Source organism: Helicoverpa armigera, chromosome 4 (assembly GCF_030705265.1).
Source record: "Helicoverpa armigera isolate CAAS_96S chromosome 4, ASM3070526v1, whole genome shotgun sequence".
Taxonomy (NCBI): domain Eukaryota; kingdom Metazoa; phylum Arthropoda; class Insecta; order Lepidoptera; family Noctuidae; genus Helicoverpa; species Helicoverpa armigera.
The window spans coordinates 2290985-2314811 of record NC_087123.1 but is presented as its reverse complement, the minus strand read 5'-3'; the positions used below and the strand labels follow the sequence as shown (position 1 = coordinate 2314811).

Sequence of the window (23827 nt, the reverse complement as noted above, 5' to 3'; positions counted from 1 at the left end):
GGCACCTGCGACAACGGACATCGGAGATGTACGTTTAGTGCTTTCTATATCGAACTACAATGTACCTAAGCTGGGGGATTTATCTAGAAAGTTCTATGAGCTTAAGAGGTTGTGCTAGTGTTTTGTTTATGTGATGGGAAGTGGCAGTGTGAAGTGATAAAATAAAGAAGATACTCTTCTGTTTTCTTGGGTAGCCTTGGGTCTTCATAGTGCTTGGCACGAATGCACTTTTGATGCAGTAAATGGTGTTACAATAGGTTTTGTAAAGATTAATTGGCAAGTCCTTGTTAATCATGATATATAACTTTAATTTATACTGAACCAATTGTAAAGCCTGAGAAAGGACATAGGCTACAGTACCAAGATAGTTGCTACCAGTGGTTCTTCTTTGACATGAGTGAAACCGATAGCTTTACCAGCTAAACATAAATAACCCCAGAATATGAAACACGGTTCTAACACACTTTTTTTCTGTTCACACAGTACAAAGTCTATTGAGGAAATTCCGTTGCGTTTGTATCAAAGCTCGCAGCACATTCAATCGGATACCTTCGCACGTTTGTTTTTAATCGATTCTGTGGCGTGGCTGTATCGATACCGACATCGAATGATATCGATGCAGAGTGGAATCGGACCAAACCGGTTTTCATCGTGACCGAATCATTGCGTTTCAGTGTATCCTGTACGTTCCGTGATTGTATGAGCTAGAGGTATGTTTACAAGCTTTTATTTGTAGTATCGTTGTCAAATTACTTTGCCACTAACTGCAGATTATAATGAACGATCCATCGATAAAATCTATCTGTAGTCGAACAAAAACGAATGGATCGGTTATTGAAATCCCCAGTAAGAAGTTGGAGTTACCTCATCTCACACAGAGCAGGAATGAGTGTTAATCACCATGCCTACTCACGGTAAATAGACGATTATTTAGACTATAAATCCACGTTTCCTCAAGTTGCTTTTCTTAGGAAACACAATTTTTTCACGTAACTTCACCGCTCTGAAGTCAGCCATTTGACACTTCGCGGAAGCAACACAGTGTTTTGTTCAAACATCTTATCTGTTCAAAATTCACATCGGCATAGTTATGTGCGTAGTTGCATCTCGTTTTCTATGGAGTAATGACCCTTTGACATTAACATGTCACTGAGACCCTATAATTACAAGGTTTAAAAAGTTATCAAGGTTAATCGTTAAAAAATGCGCTTTAAAGTTTAAAAAGATTTACGTTATTCAAAATAACTATTTTAAAATGTTCGGTATTTTGTTTTTAAAGAAAGCTTTGTGTATTCATCTGTGTATAATGGCCTCTTAAAAATGTGTTCGAAATTCTTTTGTTTTTAAAAGCTATACTAGACTTTTACCTACATCAAAATATATTTTGAAATTGGAATTCACATTATTTTTTTCACACATGTAAGTTTTTTTCATACCAATAAAATCAGGATTTGGAACCGAAAAATATGTATAATCTTAATACGTTTAATAGTCTTGTTGGTGTCAAAAACATGATTTTAATACCGACACTATTTCATAAACAGACGCTTTCAAATATAACCCCTAATCCAAAATCTTAATTATGTACAAGCACCGTCCATGAATTAAATTTAGACTGAACACAAGTTTAAGGCGCTGTGTTTAGTAAATCTGGCGACCCGCTGACAAAACCTAGCGACCTATTGACATAACTTGGCAACCCATTGACATAACCTGGCGACATACTGACGTAATCTGGGGACTTTCGTTGAAATTATTCTGTTACATACTTCGTGACATACTAAGTAGGTATAGTTATCGGCACGAATCTTGAGCTCTGACCTACATCTGCGCAGAAGTGATTTATTAGCAAAGAACCAATCCCGAGTGACGGCTATGACGCGATGCACTGCGGGCCAATCACCGCTTTAGCCCGCTCCCGCGCCTCACTTCATACCAGAAAAGGGACCCAATAAATTACTTCTGAGCAGGTGAAGGTCAGCGCTCAAGATTCGTGCCGATGATTATACATAGGTATTTAATAGAATAATGCGATAGAAGGCAGCTACTGCAGATAAAAATATAGCCAAAAATACCTATTACCCCAATCCGAATTACTTTGATATGTAATATCATTGACTGAAATTCTGAGTTCCTGTCGGTATGAAAAGAGGTCTATGTATAGCAAAAGAACAAACAATGGTTAAGTTGATGCGTATAGTCTTCTAAATATTTTTCCCTTATTAACGCTGATATTGTAATACCAATTTGTAGCCACGATATCTAGCAGTTTATTATAAAAAATATGGGTCGCCGTCGCATCAACATAAGTCGGGCAACTAATTCGTCAGTGCTGGTTTTCGTCGGTATATCACTTAAGGCATAGTCCACACGGTGGGCCATACATATGGCGGACTAAGGATAGGTTTACACGTCCAGCTTACTCCCTTTGTTGTAAACGTTTGTCACTGGCGCTAATCTCAGGCACCGCGCCTTAACAGCTGTTTCCAAACACACGGGTATTCAACTGTTAATAATTCAGCTTAGGTTGTAAATTGTGTATGCGACATCGGGGCGTGGTGGTCTAGAGTTTAAAACATTTACCTCCCAAGTGCGAGAACGCGGGTTTGATTCTAGTTCAGGCAAGTATTACCTGATGACTCTTCTCATTATATGTACTTTTTAAGAGTATCCAATCTGCCTTGAGCATGCGTGGGGATGTATGATCGTGTTGTACAAAACGAATAGATAGTTTAATATCTACTTATTCTGCAAGTGTTATGAGAACACGTAAGATACAATCAATAAGAATTGGTCTTCTTTTAAACTAGGCAATAATAAAAATATCATGACAACCTTTAGAAATTATTCATTCAAATAATTTTATACTGCTGTAACTAGGCTCAATTTGAAGTACAGCAATTAAAATTAAAACAACGTTAACATCATCTGTATTAAAATTTAATAAATACAAAAACGGGAACAACGTCAGGAACACTCAAAAACTTTAATTTTGGTCGAAACAAACCACAGCGCAGACAATATTTTAAATGGATATCCCGTGTTCGTACAATTTCTAGAAAACAAACTAAAGTTGTACTCGGAACGAATAAAATGACAACTGGAAGCGGTGAACATCAAAGCCGTGTATCGGAATCATTCGGGAGTGTTCGGGAGCGTTCGGGCCACTCCAATTTATTGGATATCAAGCTGTCAGTGCCTTTGACACAGTCACAGAGCGATGATTGTTCGCTCTGTCAATAGTTTGGAATGGACTCATTGGCGCCGATACAATGCTTCTGATATTCTCTGTTTGTGGTTTGGGTAATGCAGTATTTTTGTTTCCATTTTACAGGATTATAGGCTTTTTGTAATCTGCGTTTAAGTTTTTAATTATTATCTTTAATCTGTGAAAATTATATTCCTCTTTCTACCGCAATGCCATAAAATTCCAAATTCAAAACTACAGAACGATAAAACATAAGACTGTCACATTTAAACATGTCTACCAGCTATAAAACGAATGCCAATTCCATATTCAAACAAAACGGTTTTCCTTCTGGCCAGTGTGGCAAACACTAGCCAATGGCGGCTTCCCCATAACAATCAATTTCCATTAGTTGACGCTTACAACTCGGTGGGAAGATAAACAACTCTTTATTTTTGCAACGTCCCCTAATCTTGGAACAAATGCAAGGGGTTCACGATGTTTTTGCGATTCTTCCAAACTGATATAATTTGAAATGAAATATTGGAACTGTTTTTGTGGGATATTGAAATGATTCAGCCGCAGACAGACAGTGTTTAAACCTCATTAAAATTATATTGCACACAAGTCCATCACAGTGACAGCTCGACGTTCGAAAACCCTAACTTTTAATTTAAAACATCAACCCATCAACATCGGTGGAACACAGGAAATATTCATCATTTTTTATTCTATCAGATTCTCTCAAAAAACTCGAATAAATATTTTAGCACGTCAAAGAAACGTCGACCCTATCAGAAAAAAATTGGGCTGAAGAATAACGAAAACTCTAAGAATCCATTAAAAATGAAATTCCAGCGCCCAGTGTTTACGCAACATCATTTTCGTAGTCAAAAAGCTTGAGCAAAGTAATAAATAAATTGTTTTTTAATAGCAACGCATTTTCAATCTTTTGCGTTACTGATTAAGGTGTTATTTTCAGAGATTGATATAATAAGGCTGGCCCAACTACGTGGGCTGACCACTGGACACGTCCGGAGATTTATTGAAGGCATAATTGGTTTTGTTTTGGCCTAGCGCGAGATTAACGATAGTTTTATTCGCCTAATGGGTGCAGTAAGCAGGAACAACGTTTTCTTAATGGTTCTATGTTATTCCAAGGGCGGTTAGGGAACTATGTATATATCCTTTTGTTTATTCTTGTTTGGCTTTGAATACACACGAGATTACCGTAAAGTTAGTTTGGAAATTAGGTTTGGTTCTAGTTGCTAGGAAGTGTGTAGGAGTAACACATAACTTGCATTGTTAGATAGTTGTTACGCATGTATAATTATGCTGTGCTACCGGATTCCTTTTTGAGCTATAGAAACTTCCAATTGTATCCCAACATATCTGGTAAACGTTTTCTAAAAGTAACAACAATACAACCCGTAGCAGACATCGCTTTAAAAGAATGAAAACCTAAAACTAAAAAAGTTACGAAAGTCGCAAGCTCCGTGTATTTTATCTTGCTTGTGCCCTATGACATAAGCGACTTCATTAAAAAACAAAACAACCACGCGCCACAGGAAAAGCGCACGAAAATTTTAATTTATCTCCCAACATTTTTCGAAACTCCCTTCCGTGTCGCATTTTGTCCCGGCGAATTTTCCTAAACCACTGTGCGGTATCTGTTGATATTTACGGCGCCGTTTCAAAAGTCTTTTTTGTTCAAAATACTCGACAACTCTATTTCAATGCACAGTGGGGTAACGACGGCCTAAGGGTGTGGTTATAAACAGTTTCAAAATACACTATAGAGTCTTTTATGACATAGTGTAGTTGAAATACGTCATTACGGATTCTGAAGAGTATTTTTAACGAATGTTGCTCATTTTTTGACAAACATAAAAGGAGGTCGTTTATGTATATTTTAGTAGGTTTCCGTGGACATTATATAATGATATTTTTAGATGGAAGGGCGGATGTCGTTTTTCTGAAATACGTCTTTATTTTTACAGGTAGGATAGTATAAGAGATGATATAATAGGCTACAGTTTTTTATAGAGGTATCTATAGGTTAGTATACTTTAAGGAGTCTTGTAATTTAAAATGGTTTGAACTTTCTTGTCATTCTTAATTGATTTGACTTGAGCTGAACTACAAACATATGTAGTCTAAAAATAAATAACTCAAAACGTTTACTTATCGGAAACAAACGCAAGAGTCTATATCGAGCACAAAACAAACACAAATAAAGAAATAAAACTCTTACAATACATAATTGAACAGCCAAACGATAAACAGGAAAAAAACAATAAAAGCTTGGCAAATATTTCAACCTCACATACCCCTGATTATCCTACAAAATTGGAAGTCATACATTCCCTTCAGGGCTCTAAGAGCTCAATTTACTTTGTAAATCGGTTGACTTATACTAACTTGGTTATTTGAAACGAGGTGGAAACCCTCGAATGAAATATGTAGGACCGGTAATGGTGACTAATTAAAATGTACTGTATTAATTAGAGAGCAAATCTAATTGGTATTTGTGTACTGAACTGTAGTAATTTATTAGGCATATTTAGATTATTATTTGGTTGACTAATTTGTTGCCGCAAATTGTTGGTTTGGCGGCGGTACCTGAAATATGTGCATATAAATGTTCCAAACATATTGATAATTATGGATATTAAATCACCGCTCTTATCAATCAATTTTAGGCTCCGTTTTTGAACTTTGTCATAACCATTTTTAGTCAATCAGTTTCAATTACAATTATACAGAATATCTGCCGAATATGCGAATAATTTTGTGTCATATTTCAAATGGATATTATAAAAAATAATTATATTATTAAACACAAATATTGATGTCATTTTAACCTATTACCCTACTACTATTGCAAAACAATAACATACCAATAAAACAAAACAAACTAAACAGAAACGTAATATAGTTCACAAACGACTATCTTCCCTATAAAGAAGCGTACATATAGCCCAATAGAAACAAACGAACATAGCATTCAATCAATCAAATCCAATGTATCAGACTTATTGGTTTGACGGAAATCAGGCGATTTGCAAATCCTTGTAGATTTACTTCATGGGAATAGTACTGTTTTATGGTAGAAATGAGAGAAAAGGATGAAGGCTATCTCTAAATGATCATTTAGTTGAGCGTGGGGCGAGATAGCTGACTAAAACTGTCTTGGGTGCCTTCAATTGGGCTTCGTCCGTTACTCGGGTCTTTCATCATCTGTCATTTTAACCGATTAGAAAAAAAATTGTGTTCGTTTTAAGTTAATGTTATTGTATACTCCATTTGTCTGTTTTCTTCCTAAACAGAGAAGGTAATGAAATGAACATTTTGTTAGCTTAAAGAGGTTTGGCAATTTCAGTCTTCTCAAGTCTAGCTTCCATCCAGCCGCTTACATCGACTCCCGCGCGTTGTCCCAACTAAGTTGGGGTCGGCTACCAGTCAAGCTACTTACGTTACCGTTAATAACCCATGATGGAGGACAAAGAGTGGTGATAAAAATGAGGTCATAGTTATACCTATATGACTTAATATAAGATACATCTAAATAGAAGCTACGTATCGCCTATATTCTAACTCATGCGAGATTAGATGCAGTTCCCCAAACTAAGCTCACTACAATTTTCTTACAACCTTGGCACGAAAAAAAGAGGGTCAGATAGCTAGTTTACCATAGACCGAAGCTAACGTGATATTACGAGGGAACGCGTAAAAATAGACGGTTTACACACATAGGTATGATAGCCTATATTGTTAGTAGGGTTGGTACGGTAGATAATATTGGGTAGGAGGTAATGAAGGCATCTTGGATTTGTTCTAGTAATATGGGATGGTGGGATGAAGATGATTTTTGTATATGTGGAAGAAAGGTACTTATCGGTTACCTAAACTTATATTATAAAGGAAAACATATGTTTTTTTTTTTCACTATTAGAAGCTACGCAATATCTAGATGACAAGCTATATTTTATCTGGGGACGAGAAGTTCCCCGGTACGAGTGAAATAAATAATACATACGTCACTTATCGTATTGATATAATATGAGATAAATGTAATAATATTTAATAGTAGTTGTGAAAGGGTACTTGAAAGCGTAATTACGATTATTATATCGGATCCTTCATACAAACTATAAATAATCTAGCCAATTTATTCCATTAATAAATCAATGTTCATAAGTAGATAGGTACTTGTACATTGTGTTTCCGTAATGTGGGTAGGCGTTATGATGAGTAGGCTTTGAGTATAGTTCATTATAATTTATTTAAGACCTTGCATTGATTAGTAATAACATCTTTAAAAGCTTTTGTCAAAATTGAGTCCTCCCTCTGTGGGTGGAGCGAAAGGGCGAAAATTTTACTTTATTCCTTCTGTAGCTCTTTATATTCCGATCTTTGGATCAATTCTGCAAGCATTCCAAGAAGATCTCACTATGTTGCATATACAAAAAGCTTAACAATATAAACGCTATAATACTTTAAGTATGTGACAACCCTAAAGTCCCCCGTGCACAGTGAAACACGCATGCGGTTTATAAAATAACTCTTTCTATGTTAATGTTGTTTCGCGTTGTTTTGTTATTGCGTGACAGCCCTTAACGATACCCCGTGGATAGGCTAAGCCATGGATTTAACATAAGCCATTAGACCTTACGTTGAGGAATTGAGAGTAGCTTGGAGAAATGCTTTGTCATGTCCAGTGAGTAACATTAGTGTTCTAAGCATCTGCTTATGTAAAATATAGCTGTCAACCGGGGTTCCACTCGTATGCTCTTACTCCTTCTTCCCGCATCCGGATAAAAAGTAGCCTATCCCCTTTTTAGGCTCTAGCTAGACTTCAGTATTTTTGGCATGAAAGCGGTATAGACAGCCATATGTATTTACTTTCATAAAATAATAGCAGTAAGGATTGCGGCTTTGTGAGAAAAGAGAGGGTAAATAATATTAATATTATTTTATAACAGCCATGTCGGTATCAAAGAAGCAAAAACAATAACAGATATCATTACAAAAAAAAATAACAACACTGAATAACATTATTTATCTGAACAAACATAAAAACACGCCACAATTAAACGTACATACCACGAACACACAAAATAATCGAGTGCATTTCCACTCGAGCAGTCTCCCATTCTTTCATTTAAATCAGCATTTACTCTGTGATTTTTATGTTAATAGTGCTGTGGAAACCGCGGTCACTCCCCTCTCACCGTGATAACCGCGAAAACGTCGATTGGCCCGAACATTTTGTTTTGTTCAATTTATTCACTTCGGTTTTCGGTGTATGGAAAGCTGATTTTTGGGGGATTGTGTTATAATTGAGTTTGTATGCTTCTCTTGACTTTAAATAGAGATGTGCTATTGTAGACCGTTTAATTTTTGAGTAGCCATTATATAGTCACAATAACCTATCAAGTCATGTCAAACGAAATGAACTGTAAAATAGTAAGTAAAAATTAATACATTTTGCAAATGTTTTTTTTTCTAAACTCGCGTTGGTCGGTATAAATTTTCATCAAATTGGAAAAAAAACTTCATTCTTATCAAAAGAGAACCCTAAAAACCATCGCCACAAAACCAGTCTGCCATTTCTGCCAACACCTATTATGATTCAACAAAATTCAGAAAAGTCTAAACGTAACTCCGTTTTCGCACTCAATAAATAGTTGGCGGTCACACGTCAGCCGCACCTAGCACGGACCTATCAGATAGATTGCACGCGGTTTGTTTTGTGCCAGTTATATTTTTTTTTCATATTCTTTTTTTTTATTACATTCTATTATTCCATTTTTAAAAATACAATGGCGCGTTTTGACTTTGTTTTAAAAAGCTTGGAAAAATTTTGCAGTTGTCTGCATTGTTGGTTCTTTTTTTGAATTTGAAAAGTGTTGGAATATATCTTTATTTATTGTTTTTACAAGCTTTTTTGTGGTGTGTATTGAGGGTGTTGACGTTTGGACAGACTGAGTCGGGATTTAAGTCAAGAAATGAATTTTATGTTATTTATGTGGTTAATCGTCCTTGCCATCTTTATCAGTACAACTTATGTTTAATTTATAAACTTATTTTAGATCCTCCATTAACTAGCTTTTATATACATATGGTGTAACTCTAAATATAGTAATATCAACCTCATTCACCACCCAAACAAACATCCTTCAAGAAAAATAACCGACACTAAGAAATTGCCGCACAATTTACCGTTTCACAAAGAAAAAAATGTAAGGTACGAGTTAAAATTTCTGAACGGCAATTTGCCTTGCCTTGAAAGAGAACAGGCGACATTGTTCAGTTATTTCCTGCAATGCAGAGCACAATTACTAAGGCGTCAATTTCATAATACTACATTGTCAGAATGGTGTGAAAATGTACGTATTTTACTCACAGAGAAAGGAGAAATGAGTGGAGATACCATAAGGCAGGTAGGTCAGGCTCTTGTAGGTCAAGTAAGAGACCGTAGGTTTGAGCCAAACGATCAGTTACTAATAACTAACTAGCCGTTTGACATATCTTTCAAAAGATTGGTCTTGATTGATTGGTGATTAGGTTTTTTTCAATGGACGGATTCCAAAGAAGGCGTCCTCGTCCCCCGAACACATGCATTTTGACGCACTACGGTCTTTCTTAGTAGATTTTGCGTAATGATATATCCGCTAGTCATTTTATTCTCCATGGTATAACCGTGACAATGTCGGTTTGTTTGTGGGCGTTTAAAGATGGTATCGCGTTAAATTCGGTTAGAAAGACGTTATCTGTGAAAAGCGCTAACATGCTAATGTTTGGTTGTTTTTCTTTTGTTTGCAGTCGTAAAATACGAATGTTTCGGTATTATTGCGGTGGTTTTAGTGGGTAGGATAGGTACGGATTAAGGTATGTATCTACGCAATCCTTAAATATTTTAAATGCGAAAATAACTATGTCGGTCTTTCACGCCGAAGCTACTAAACAATATCAGATCATTGGTAGACAGGTAGTTAGTAAGTAGATGGGCTCTTTATTCCCGACTGCGGGAAGTGATCTTCAGAGATATGGATGAAAACACGGGGAACTCAATAGTAAATAGATTGAATACTTATGTCAAATATTCAGTTTCACATTTGAAATGGAATCGAAATACATAATTTAATATCAGCGGCAATAGTACACTATCAAAGAGGTAATAAACAGTAGCCCCGCAGTAATCAGTATTGGGAAAATTAACTCTTAATGTTCGTGGAAACCAAACAAGCTTATTTTAGCTAGCTTAGAAAATATATAGACAAAATATTATTTTAATAAATACAACGATGTTTGCCTACACAACGTAATTAGACAAACACGTTCAGGAAAATTCCAGAACTCTCAGTTAAGCTAATATTTGTTCTCGTAATAGACTATGACCTATTTCTAGCGTAACCACTTTATTATAAATCAACAAACATCATTATTAAGTACTTACCGCACACGGTTTCACCACATTCTGAGGGAACTACTTCCCGAATGGGGATAAAAATATCTTATATCCTTCTCAGGAGGAGGGTACTTAGGACCATGGTTCTTAGCTGCCTAGCACCAATTTCCAGCACAATCGGTTTAGCCGTTTTTAACGTTTTACTTTGCTAGCTCTAAGAATAGGTTAGAATTTATAAAACTACAAATAATTATAACAAATTAATGCTAAAAATATTAATAAAACACCTTACTTACACTAAAATAAACATAACTAATCACTTATCAATTTTCTTTTACCAAGACTTTTAGCATGTTTGGATATCATTGTTTCGCCCAAAAGACGTCCACTGCTGGACAAAGGCTTCCCCAAAGTTCTCGAAGTTTAATAGTAGTATGTCTTAGTATTACATCAGTATGAAAAATTCCATTCAAATTCGTTTGACCTTTTCAAACCCAGCTACTTTCGTTTTTTCAATCGGTGCACCTTTACATTTGATCGGTCTGCTCTCCCACGCCGTCCACCCACATTTAAGATATTTCAATACACCTACTTAGGTTATAAACTGCCAACTCTTAATGTTAAGTAACTCAATACAGAAGTTTTTATAGGATGTCTTATAAAAACGTAACTCTAGCATTTTTCTTGTCATATGTCATGACTAGCTTCCGTCATTGGTTTTACCGCTTTCTGACCGGAACTATTTCAAACATAATCAGCCTGTGTAATGTTTAACAAAATATAGCCTGCATGTTACTCTGACATCCAAACTATCCAAACTAATATTATAAATGCGAAAGTAACTCTGTCTGTCTGTCTGTCTGTCTTTCTGTCTTTCTGTCTGTCTGTCTGTCTTTTCTTCACGCCTAAACTACTGAACCGATTTGTGTGAAATTTGGTACAGACATAGTTTGAAACTTGAGAAAGGACATAGGATAGTTTTTATTACAAAAAAAATAAAAATAAAATTATTCCGGACATATAGCGCCATCTATTGGTCAAATCAAAAATCTGCTGGTAGTCACTATTCCACGCGAACGAAGTTGCGGGCAAAAGCTAGTTAAATCTATATTACTGCCAATTTTCATCAAAATCCCTTCACTCATTTTTGACAAAAAACTAACTACACTACTTTTGAAAATTAAAAACTAAGACACACAAAAATTATTCGAATCAACAAAAACACCTTTTAAAGTACATTATAATTGGAGAACATAGTCTTCCCTGTAACAACAGATGCCTTGCTGCATATTTTACCTGGATGGGATCGTTAAAGTGGTCTTACAATGAATAAAGGAGAGCTCTACAAAAGGAGCATGTAATTTTCTTCACATTCCACCTTCATAGTTAATTTAATTGGCTCCGAGGAAAGTGCCTGTGGTAGTGTTTTATGACTTGCATTCTGTGGATGCAGGTATGTTTATCAAAATAAAATAAGACGAGAGATCGTTTTTAGAACGAGGGCTGACTTTGATGTTTTTTATATAAATGACAAGCTAATCTACTTAAAAACTAAACCTAATAGTTTATCTTTTTTAAATACGATTTTTATTTTAACTTTATTCGCTTGTAACCGCTTGTAACTTGTTATAATTTGCTACCTTAGAACAGAGAACAAAAATTTCATGTCTACTCTTTCCCGCTTGATCATAATTAGTATGGATTCTATAATTATCTTTAACCTTATTACCTAATTAATGAACAAAAACCCTAACAGAGAATAAAAAAACTCGTGTACCCAATTTCTAAGCAAAAAGGCGCATTGCTAATACCACGACGAACTTATTATTTTCATTAACGAAGGTAACGTGACCGAAATAAAGTGGTCTTTGACGCCAACCAAAGGTTTTTCACGAACTTCTCTCGAGCGTGAATTGTAAAGAAATCACTCAAGCGAATTCTGATAAAAAATATTCCTTCTTTTTTAATGTTCGTTGAACTAATTTTTAGACGCCTAGGGACGTTACAGGACGACTTTTGTAATAAAGATTGTTCCGGCGTGTTCAAATCTGTTATGTCTCTTTGTTTTAGAACTTGTGTTGTTTAATTTCGTTTTTTTTTAATGGGATAGGTGATTTGAGAGTGTTAGACTGTGAATAGAAAGCGTGATAGCTTAGTTTGATGATTTAGTATCGACAATTGTATTATGATGGTAGAGATAGGAGTGCTAATTAATTTTATTTACCAAAACTTACATCTAAACTTCAGATCTCGAACCTCTTTTTAATGAATACTTTAGCGTTCCCTCTCTCAATTCACAACGACATTTTAGGTCAACTAGAACGACTATGTTTTCCTTCCTTGCAACCCAGCCTTTCAAGGACTAAACTAACGACACTAATTAAGTCAAACGCCTTTTAGCTTAACGAGCTGACCCCAAAAATCCGAGCACAAACTTCCAATAAAATAAACAAAACACTGCGATGAATATCTTGGGGAACGACTTCTCGTCTAGCCTTCAAAAAGGTCACTCCCTTGCGAACTATCACGGTTTTTCTCCCGTGCATTCTATGGAGGCAATTTATATGTAAAACCTTTGTAAATGTACAACGTTCAAGATAAGCTGAGTAACCATCGGACCCTGCTGGGAAGGAATTCGGCAAGTTTAAATGTCCGTCCCCCGTGGGTCTGAGCGTTAGCTCCACGGATATTGCGGCCTTATCGAGCTATGAATAATCGGGAAACTTTTTCTGCGTATGAATTCCCAGTTTTGGGGATGTGGATTGAATATAGTGAGTTTTCATGATTTAGTACGTGTGTCGCGTTGTCGCGAAAACTGTTTTGGTAAATTACGGGGTGAATTTTGCTTTATTTTAAACTTAATGATGTTAACATTATTTTCATTGCTATGTGCAGCACACTTCTGCTGAGTTATAGAGTGATTTTCCTGCAAAAATAATTACTCTATAAACCTAGACATCATTTTAAAAATATCTACTTCATCTGAATTAATTTAATCATGAAAATCCCCGCATATATTTCCACATTTACATTATAAGTAGGGATCATGAAATACATATTGTTTGTTACACTAACACAGCTAAACTAGCAGACCAGTTTTAACGAAATTTTGGTTAGTCTCAGCTTGTTACTAGAGCACAACTTTTAATCTATCTACAAACTAATTTCATGGGTAAAGTTGCAGCGTAGGTATTATATAGTCTGTGTTGTTTTTCATGAAAATGCGTAAACAAAGATGGGATGAATGAACTCAAGATAAAAGAAATATTGTTTTCCCTGGCAGAAACAAATGTAATCTTTGTATCGTCATCAAGGTAAGATTGTTTTACATAATCTTTTCAGTTTCTGCAAATAATATAGGTAATTATTGAATTAGGAAGGAATTGTTTCAGCTTTCATTCAAAATACGTTTGTCGCCCGCTTGGGCAGCATGTATGAATTTATCAAAAAGGCAATAAACAAACTGACTTCAACACATTTAAGAAGGAGCTGTAGACTGATGATGATATAATGTCAAACCAGAACTGACTTCATAACTGACATCTACACTAAAAAACAACCACACTACTCACTACCTCAAAACAGTCGTTCCATTCCACGCAGCAAAATCGAAATAAAAGAAACCCTTTATACAGTGAACTGTTCTAGCATTTTCGATCTGTCTACAGCGTTTGACATCGTATCGAACGTGTGACGGTGAATACAAAGTGGCTTCAGTATCTCTGTATGGAATGTTTGCCTCGGAAGTCATGCTTTGTGTAGTTTTTTTTTTTCAATTTTTTTTTGGTGCACCTGTGCGTAGGTTTTTTGATAGAGGACAGAGAGGCAGAGGTTTTATGGTGATGGTGGCGTAAATATGTAATTCGTCCTCGTACAGTGGCAATCATTTCTCTCACAAGGGCAGAAATATGAATTTTTCAAATCGCATAGGTTGTGATTCTAGATTCAAATTCAAAAAAATTCAAAATTATTTATTCATCAAAAAAGAATTTCAATAAAGTTTGGCAATGACCCTCAAACTAAGCTACAGCCTGTGTCTTGAGGGTCCGAGTTGCGACATTCAGGTATTGACGAATATTTAACATAAGGAAATATAAAAAAAAAAAATCAAGAAATGTGCATGTGTGTGTGTGTGTGTGTGTGTGTGTGTGTGGGGGTGTGTTTGTGAGTGTGATGGCCATGGAGCTTGTAGGGGCGGAACTGCTTTCTGGTTTTATTACTTGTTTATTATTATTTCTGTTTCGTCATAAGTGAGTGTTAGAAGCCAGTTTTTGATAATCTTTTTGCATGAGTGTAACTTGAGGCCGATTATATCACAGGTTTTTAAGACTTCATTATAGATTCTTGGGTATAAATAGTCAGGGGAGCGTCTTGCTATAACTGAGTTGGTTTGTGGAAGGGGTATTCTGATAGTACGCTTAGAGATTATATCCTGGTAGTCGGGTCTGCGTTGTAAATTGATATGGGTGTGAAGTACTGTGGACAAGATAAATAGTTGTCGTACGCGGAGAACTGGAAAGTCACTGTAGAGAGCATTCGTTGGGTAAATAAAACTTTTTTTGAGCATTACTTTAATTACAGCTCTTTGCGCTCTTTCAACTTCTATGAAGACAGTTTTTGAGGCTCCTCCCCATACAGAGATGCCATATTGAAGAACTGACTGACACAGACCAAGATATACAGTGCGAAGTATTTTAATGGGCGTGCAGTCACGTAGTTTTTTCATCACGTGTATGAGTTTTCGTACTCGCCCGGATAAGGAGTGAATATGAGTTTTAAAAGAGAGATTGTCATCTAGAGTTATACCTAGGTATTTCATTACGGGTATTCGTTCGATTATGGGGCAAGAACATCCTGCTATTTGAGATTCTGAGTTGTTTCGGCATGTGTGAAATTGAAGGGTTAAATGTTGCGGGGGTTTGGATCTCTTAGTTTTATAGAAAGTTACCAATTTAGTCTTTTTAATGTTTAAAGTCAGGAGGTTATTATCAAGAGCTTTGGCTATTTTCAGTAGTCCCTCTTCTGCGCGCTTGTATACTAGATTCCAATTGGTGTCATGGAATATGATTGCTGTATCGTCTGCGTAAGCTATGATTTTAGCGTTGTCAAGAGTCAGATTTAGGATATCGTTCATGTACAGTAAGAACAGGGTCGGGCCAAGGGTACTGCCTTGCGGGATTCCAAAATTTATCGGTAAGAGTGAGCTGGAGACATCTCCAACCTTGACAAACTGCCTTCTGTTAGACAAATAGCTCCTAAACCAATCTAGTGGAGTGCCGCGTATGCCCATTGCTTCTAGCTTCACAAGAAGGAGATCAATAGAGATCGTGTCAAAGGCTTTGGCTAGATCGAGAAAAACCCCTACGGCGTTTTCTCCTTTTTCTATATTCGATGCAACAGTGTTTGTTAAAAGCCTCGCCGCATCTTCGGTTGATCTGCCTCTCCTGAACCCAAACTGGTTTTCGGAAATTAAATTGTGCTTTTCTACGAAGTTGACTAAACGTTTATTCACAATCTTTTCGAGTAGCTTTGAGAGAATAGATAACAGTGCAATTGGTCTGTAATTGTCTGGAATTTCTGTAGCACCACTTTTGTGAATTGGACTGACTGAGGCAATTTTCCATCGGTCTGGGAATACTCCAGTTCCTAAGCTTAGGTTAAATATGTGAGTCAAGGGTTCGGTGATAGAAGATCTAATTTTTTTAATAAGTATTGGTGTGAGTTTGTCGGGGCCTGGTGCACTGTCGTTGTTGAGTTGAGTTATTAAGGAATCGATTTCGGTATTGTCTGTTGGGTGAAGGAAGAATGAGTGTGAGTTTTTTGAGATGGGTGAGTATTTATCAGCAAGAGAGCTTTGTGTTTCGGATAGTTTAGCGAGAATTAAGTCTGACAGGTTCTTTCCTAATGAGGTAAAGTATTTGTTACAGTTGTTGAGTGTCTGTGTAGGATCGTCAGAACTGGCTGTTAGTTTTGAGGCTTCTTTTGTGTTGTCTTTTGAGCTGTAAATTGATTTTACTGTTTTCCAGAGACGCTTAGGGTCGGTTCGGTTGTCCTCTATTAATTGGCTATAATATTGCTGTTTTAATTTTTTAATTATGTTGTTGCAGAAGTTGCGGTATCTATTGTAGACGTGACATTTCATATAGTCTTCAGGGTGTGAGCGGGAATGTGAGTGTAATTTGTCGCGGTGCCGCATGCATCTTATCAATCCTGGAGTGATCCAGGGTTTGATATTATGACGTCTTCGACTTATTTTGACTTGGTGAGAATGTTTGTGAATTATGCTAGAGATAGTATCAATAAAAGTGTTGACAGCAGAATTAGTACAGTTTTGAGATAGGACATCGCTCCACGTTAGGTTATTTATTTCCTCAACGACGGCTTCTTCGTTTACTTTAATTTGCCATCTAGGTTTGGTTCGAATTGGGTGTTTGTTTGTTTGTTGCGTTATGGCAATCGCAATGTCATGGTCCGTGATGGAGCATTTGCAAATAATTCCTTTAGACTTATTTTCGGACTTTACAAAGATGTGGTCTAGACAGGTGTTTGCTCTGGTAGGTTTTGTAATTGCTGGGAGAAGACCGTGCGTGGCTAACATGCACAGGTAATCCACGTTTCTGTTGTTTACTTGGTTACAAATGTCTATGTTTATATCCCCGGCTACAAAGACCGTGGCGTAATTGCTTAGTCGGTTTAGAGTAGAGTCTAAAGATGCGATGAAGTTTTCAGGACTTGTGAAGGATGGCGATCGATAGATACCTAGAATGGCATTTTCTTTATTGGTCATCAAAATGCAATCTGCGTCCGTTATATCTGGTTCGGAGACGGTGAAATTTAGTGCGGTTTTAGTATAAATGACGAGTATAAATGACGAGTATAATGAGTAGATTAGCACATACTACCAAACAAAGCATATTAAGAAAAAAGCAGATGTGTTTTGTTGCACCATTTCAGTGTCCTGAATATCGCCCTATCCTAAAGTTGTCCAAATTCTTCTCAACTCATCTCACGCGCGAACTACGTTGGGGTCGGCTTCCAGTCTTACCGGATCTAGCTGAGTACCAGTAATTTACAAGGAGAGACTACCCATCTGACCTCCTCAATCCAGTTACCCAGGCAACCCGATACCCAAATTCTTCCTAACGTCTGTCCTCAAATCGATAATCGCGAAGAAACAAATCACCGATCCCCACTGACCTTCTCAGGTAAGTAAGTAGTCGTGTGTACAGTACATTGCCGGCTCAGTGGTTCCATTCCGCCCGACTGTCCTCACATATTTACTGGACTGTATTGTTTGGACGTACGCTTTCATATTTAAACTGATGTCCTTTGTCTTATTGCTGGATCGCTGATTATGAAATCGAATTTGAATTGAATTGGTTTGTGTTCTGTGTTCTGTCTTGGATTAATGTGTTAATTTGAAATATGTGTACACTTATGGATATTGACAAAGAACTGTTATTTTCTCAATTACGTATGTAATATCTTAACTCCAGAAACTGCTGATAACGCCAGATAATCAGTTTAATCAAATCTAGCCTATCCCCAACTATATTTGGGTTGACCTCCATTCTAACTGGATGCAGCTAAATACTAGTGTTCTTCATGAAGTGACTACCTATCTGACCTCTACCAACCACTTTACATAGCCAACTCGATACCCCTTGGTTGGTTAGACTGGTTTTCAAACTTCAGCTAAAAGATACCTGCAATATATCAGATCAAAAATACATAACCTCAAAACTCGCGACCCAAAATAAGCAAACAAAAAGCACCATACATCACACACTACTGCACATAAATTGCTTATATCTAAAGATTTATTGAACTATCTCTTTACAGTTAAATTTACTCACACCACATATTAGACCGGTCTCCTATTGTTTGACACACAATAAGGTACCCTTTCGATAATATCAGATAATGAAAATAGTTGCTCTTTGAGTCTCGGTATGCGCAATTGATGTATTTTTGCGGTGACACGTATTCTGTGGGTCATTTTCGCCAGAATGGTGGAATTAATTTTAAACTATTTTGGTTGAAGACGAAGGGTGTTCGTGCGTGTTTGATGATTTTCGTTTTCTAGAAAATGCCGTTTAGTGTGACTGACTTATTGTTCTTGCTGTAGCAAATTAGCATATAGAGCTCTACTAATGTGGTGATCCATCATAAAGAAATGTTGCCCTTAACATGATATGTTGGACATAAGCTTATTCCATACTGTTTAGTGCACTCGATCTTTAAGTCTAAATCCTCTCACTATACTTATAATTAGACTATTAGAGTGTGCAGGATACAATCTAACTCTACTGCCTTTCTTTTCATTGGTCCTTTTAGCATAAATGCAGAACACAAAGACTTAGATTGGCACGTAACATTATTAAGTATCACCCGGCAATTTGTCACCATTTCACACGCAACATTACTACACAAACAGCAAAATACAAGCAATTACCAGCACCGTCTGAGTGAAACAAAGCGATCTTGCCAGCAACAATACAGCGCCGACCGAGGCTTTCGCTCCTAACTGCATTAACACTCGACGCACATCAGTTGCACATCCTCGGGCCTCGTTTACACGTCCCCAGTGATTTTTTCTTTCTTTTTATCGTCCCACTGCTGGGCACAGGCCTCCTCTCACACGGAGAAGGATTGAGCGCTAATCACCACGCTTGCTCACTCCTTGGTTAGAAAATGAACTACACCCTCATCCCAGGGAAACTACTTCTATCATCCATATAAAAGTAGCTTTACGTCCGAATGCAGAGTACCTATCTCTCTGCGTCAATACGTAACATATAACGTTACTTTCGCTTTTAAACATTACTTAAGATGGCATAGTAATTCATCACCATTTTACACCCAACAAACAACAAAATACAAACAATTGTGAAACAAAGCGTTGTTGCCAGCAACAATGCACCGGCCGAGGCTTTCGCTCCTAACTGCATTAACACTCGACGCACATCAGTTGCACATCCTCGGGCCTCGTTTACACGTCCCCAGTGCTTAGTAGGCGGTATTCCCAACTCCTTGGTTGGAATGAACTGGGGTTTTGGTGTAATTCTTGTTGTTGTAACAATTAAATGACTTAGTAGACTTGTAGACTGTAGTCAACTTGTTTGGGTTTGTTGTCTTAAGGGAACTAATGCCCGCAACCGGAGAAAAATTAGCCTAATCGCAAGCTCTAAACAAACTTAACATCTGTTTGTCCCACCCAAAATAAGTCGAAAGAGTTGACATAGTTAATGATCGGTCTTTAAAAAAAATGATCGAGGATAAAAAAAAATCACTCGTACATAATATGAATTTCATTACATATTAGGTTACATAAAACTATTCTTTAGGAGACTAAACGTCGAAAGTAGGTCACCATAAGGCAAACATGTAGAATTTAGAAGACCCCCTTGCCAATAGCAAGCCTTCAACCGATTCTTAATTACTTAATTACCATTCTTCCACAACTGTCGAACCTTATGAAATTACCACTAAAACTGATCTAAATGAGCCTTTAGCCGTACCAAACGGTCCTCCGGGCATACCCAGCACTTCACCTATCTACGCGGTACAGCCGAGCACAGTAGGTGTATAATCTCAGGAGGCTATGTCGGTCGGCATCGCAATCTAGCGCAGTTTACCATTACAATAGAACGCTCGACTATGTACAGTTAGCGACAAAAGACATATTGTCTCGGCGAAGCTGCGTTTTGCCAATCGCTCGTCCGAGCTTCGATTGTTTTCAAAGGCGCCAGTCAAGTGTGTTTTTATTAAAGAATGCTGATTATGTTCGTGCATGCAAGGAAATGGCTATAGCAGCGTCTATGTGGATTTTTTTAATAATACGTATTTTAATCATCAAAAAAGAAAGTTCTCAATGTGACTTATGTCTATGTATTTTGGTGCGCGATTATATCTTTTGATGCGGTTGCCAGCATAGTGTTTATCAAACTTATGAGAAAGTTTTAGGTACATTTTGAAGACGATTATTTTTTTGTAAAAAAGAATTTTACTATTACATTATTCTCATTTATTTCCGCATGAGGATGATATTTCCGCAGCATACCACAGTTTACCATTACAATAGAACGCTCGACTATGTACAGTTAGCGACAAAAGACATATTGTCTCGCCGAAGCTGCGTTTTGCCAATCGCTCGTCCGAGCTTCGATTGTTTTCAAGACCGCCAGTCAAGTGTGCTGGCTGTGTTTTTATTAAAGAATACTGATTTTCTCATTCCTTGATTGTATGTTTATGCGCGATTATCTCATGTGCTGCTGAACCGATTTTGAAGCAGTTTCCAGCATAGTTTTTATCATACTTAGGAGAAAGTTTGAGGTATAATTTTGAAGACGATTTTTTTTTTTGTAAAGAAAGTTTTTATTATTATATTATTCTTATTTATTTCTTCACCATACCACTGTTTACCATTAATTACAATGGAACGCTCGACTATGTACAGTTAGCGACAAAAGACATATTGTCTCGCCGAAGCTGCGTTTTGCCAATCGCTCGTCCGAGCTTCGATTGTTTTCAAAGGCGCCAGTCAAGTGTGTTTTTATTAAAAGAATGGTGATTTTCGCGTTTCTAAATTGTATGTTTGAGCGCGATTATCTCATGTTCGGCTGAACCGATTATGAAGCGGTATGCAGCATAGTGTTAATCGGACTTAGGAGAAAGTTTGAGGTAGGTATATCATTGAAGACGAATTTTTTTTTTTGTAAAATATTTTTTATTATTATCTTATTCTTATTTATTTCCGCACCATGCCACTGTTTACCATTACAATAGAACGCTCGACTATGTACAGTTAGCGACAAAAGACATATTGTCTCGCTGAAGCTGCGTTTTGCCAATCGCTCGTCCGAGCTTCGATTGTTTTCAAAGGCGCCAGTCAAGTGTGTTTTTATTAAAAGAATGGTGATTTTCTCGTTTCTGTTATGTTTGTGCATGCAAGGAAAAGACGCCATCAGTAAAGTCAAAATATTTTTTTTTTTTAAATACTTTGTTAATACACTTCAAACAATGAGGTTCTTAGTTTGACTTGTGTATATGTATGTTTGCGCGTGGTTACCTCACGTTTGGCCGAACCAATTGATGCGGTTTTCAGCATATTCCTTGCCAGACTCAGGAGAAGATTTTAGGTATTTAGGTAAAGTAGTTTTTTTTTTGTAAAAAAGTTTCCTATTATTAGATTTTTCTTATTTATTTCCGCACCATACTACGGTACTGTATTCGCTGAAAACCCTATATCATACACACTTGAAATCAATCCAACCCAATAGGGTAGTTGAATAATTTTTAAAAACTTACTCATAGCGCGCCCTATGGCCAAATGTAACTGAAATATTAATATTTCAGTAAAATACAAACTGAAACATATTTTATTTTGTATTTTTATGAACTTTTTGACATATGACCACCAAAACGCCTCAAACTGTCATGGCGAATCGTGTGACGTCATACGTTGCAAAACACAGTGCTGTTTGTTTTTGGTGGATGAAGCGTTCTTATAATTAAAGCAATAAAATGGATCACAAGTTTTACAAATATTGTATAGTGCCTCAGTGCGAAAGCTCGACTATTAAAACACCTGAAAAACTATTTATACATGTGCCTAGAAATGAACAAAGGCGAAAGTGGCTACAACTTGCAAGACGCGACGTGAATGTGGCTTTGGATTCAAAAATGTACTTTTGTGAGGATCATTTCGATGTAAGTTTTAACTTTTTTGCTATAAGTAATGTTCGTTAAATATATTAACGTAATAATAATAAGTAATATCTAAAAAAGATAGTTTTTTTCCGTTGAATGCAACTTGGATTTTTAGGTTAGAATACTCATTCTATTTCTAACAAAAACTTTAATTAAGACTTTAAATTACAGTTGCCAAATGATATGGAAAATTACATGGAATATCATGTCATGGGATTTGTATCGCAAGTTCGGATGAAACCAGATATTTTACCTAGTATATTTGATTGTCAACCAGATAGAAGAAAACGAGCAAGCAGTAGTTTGGCGCGACCATGTGCTCTAAAAAGACAAAGGATGACTATAATAGCAGAGTGCTTAAATAAAACAGACAGCAGCATTGCCAAAACTACTCCAGTTCAAGAAAAATCTCCAGTTATTAATGAAGGTAAATTCATGTTCTGTTACCAACTTATTTACAGACATTTTTAATGTGTATGTTGTACAGCACTGTAGTACATTATTTTGATCTATCTTATAAGGTTCAATATAAGCATAAATAATTGATATTGAGATTATTTAAAATACTTAATTTATATACCTATATTTATTTTTAAAGTGTGTGCAATCTCACAATTTAAATATGCACCTACCCAACGTCTCCAAATCACCTGAAGGTTGACTAGTAGATAATCTTTAGGTATAAGTCTGCCTCTGTACAAATGTTCATGAAATTAAATAAATAAATAAAAACCTCTAAAACAATAAGTGTTTAACTATTAAATTTATCTGGAATAAATCCATTTTCATCATCTATTTCTTTTCAGATTTACAAAAAACTAGAAAAACAGAAGATTGCTTAAATAAAACAGTTGAGAGCAGCATTGCCAGCACTAGTTCAGTTCAAGGAGAATCTTCTGTTACAAATTCAGGTATTCTCATGTACCAACTCATTAGCTGACTATTTTAATATTTACAATAGTAGTACATCATTTTTTAATACTATATTTATGATGTATATTTCAATAAATATTTATATGGAACCACTATTATTTTTTTCAGATTCACACATGATCGGAGGAATTTTACAAGAACCTAAAAAAACAGCAAATAAATGTGTACAAGTATTGCTGACAAAGAAATACAGAAGCAAAGCTACTCAAACACAAAAGAAATCAGTGGACCAGGCAGCTTCACCACCTTCACCATTCAGATATAGCAAAAATGTTTCTACATCTCCATTTAAAGTTGAACATGTACAACCTAAACTATCACGACCATCTGGATCTGGAATATCAAAGAAGTTGTTCTGGGAAGAAGATAACTCAGATAGTGATTTTTCTTTATGTAAGTCAACTGTGACTCATTCAGAATCTTCACCGTCTACAAAATCTACTTCAGGCGGCAGCGAAACAGTTAAACAGGAGAAAAAATCAATTGAAGCTGTACAAAATATAATTAATAAAATTAAAAATAAACCTAGGTTTTACATTGGAATACCCAAAAGCAGTTACTTTTTTAGGGTTCCGTAGCCA

At 36.3% G+C, this 23827-nt stretch overlaps 2 protein-coding genes across 2 annotated transcripts in view; one reads left to right on the top strand and one right to left on the bottom strand.

Annotated features, from left to right (window-relative positions):
* LOC135116759 (uncharacterized) overlaps positions 1-23827 on the bottom strand; it is a 152163-nt gene that overhangs the window by 45472 nt on the left and 82864 nt on the right. The window lies entirely within an intron of this gene.
* Positions 21885-23824, top strand: LOC135116752 (uncharacterized). Its single transcript, XM_064034287.1, has 4 exons — positions 21885-22313; positions 22485-22740; positions 23120-23224; positions 23355-23824. The coding sequence occupies exons 1-4, from the start codon at positions 22128-22130 to the stop codon at positions 23822-23824; spliced, it is 1017 nt and encodes a 338-aa protein (XP_063890357.1). The 5' UTR covers positions 21885-22127.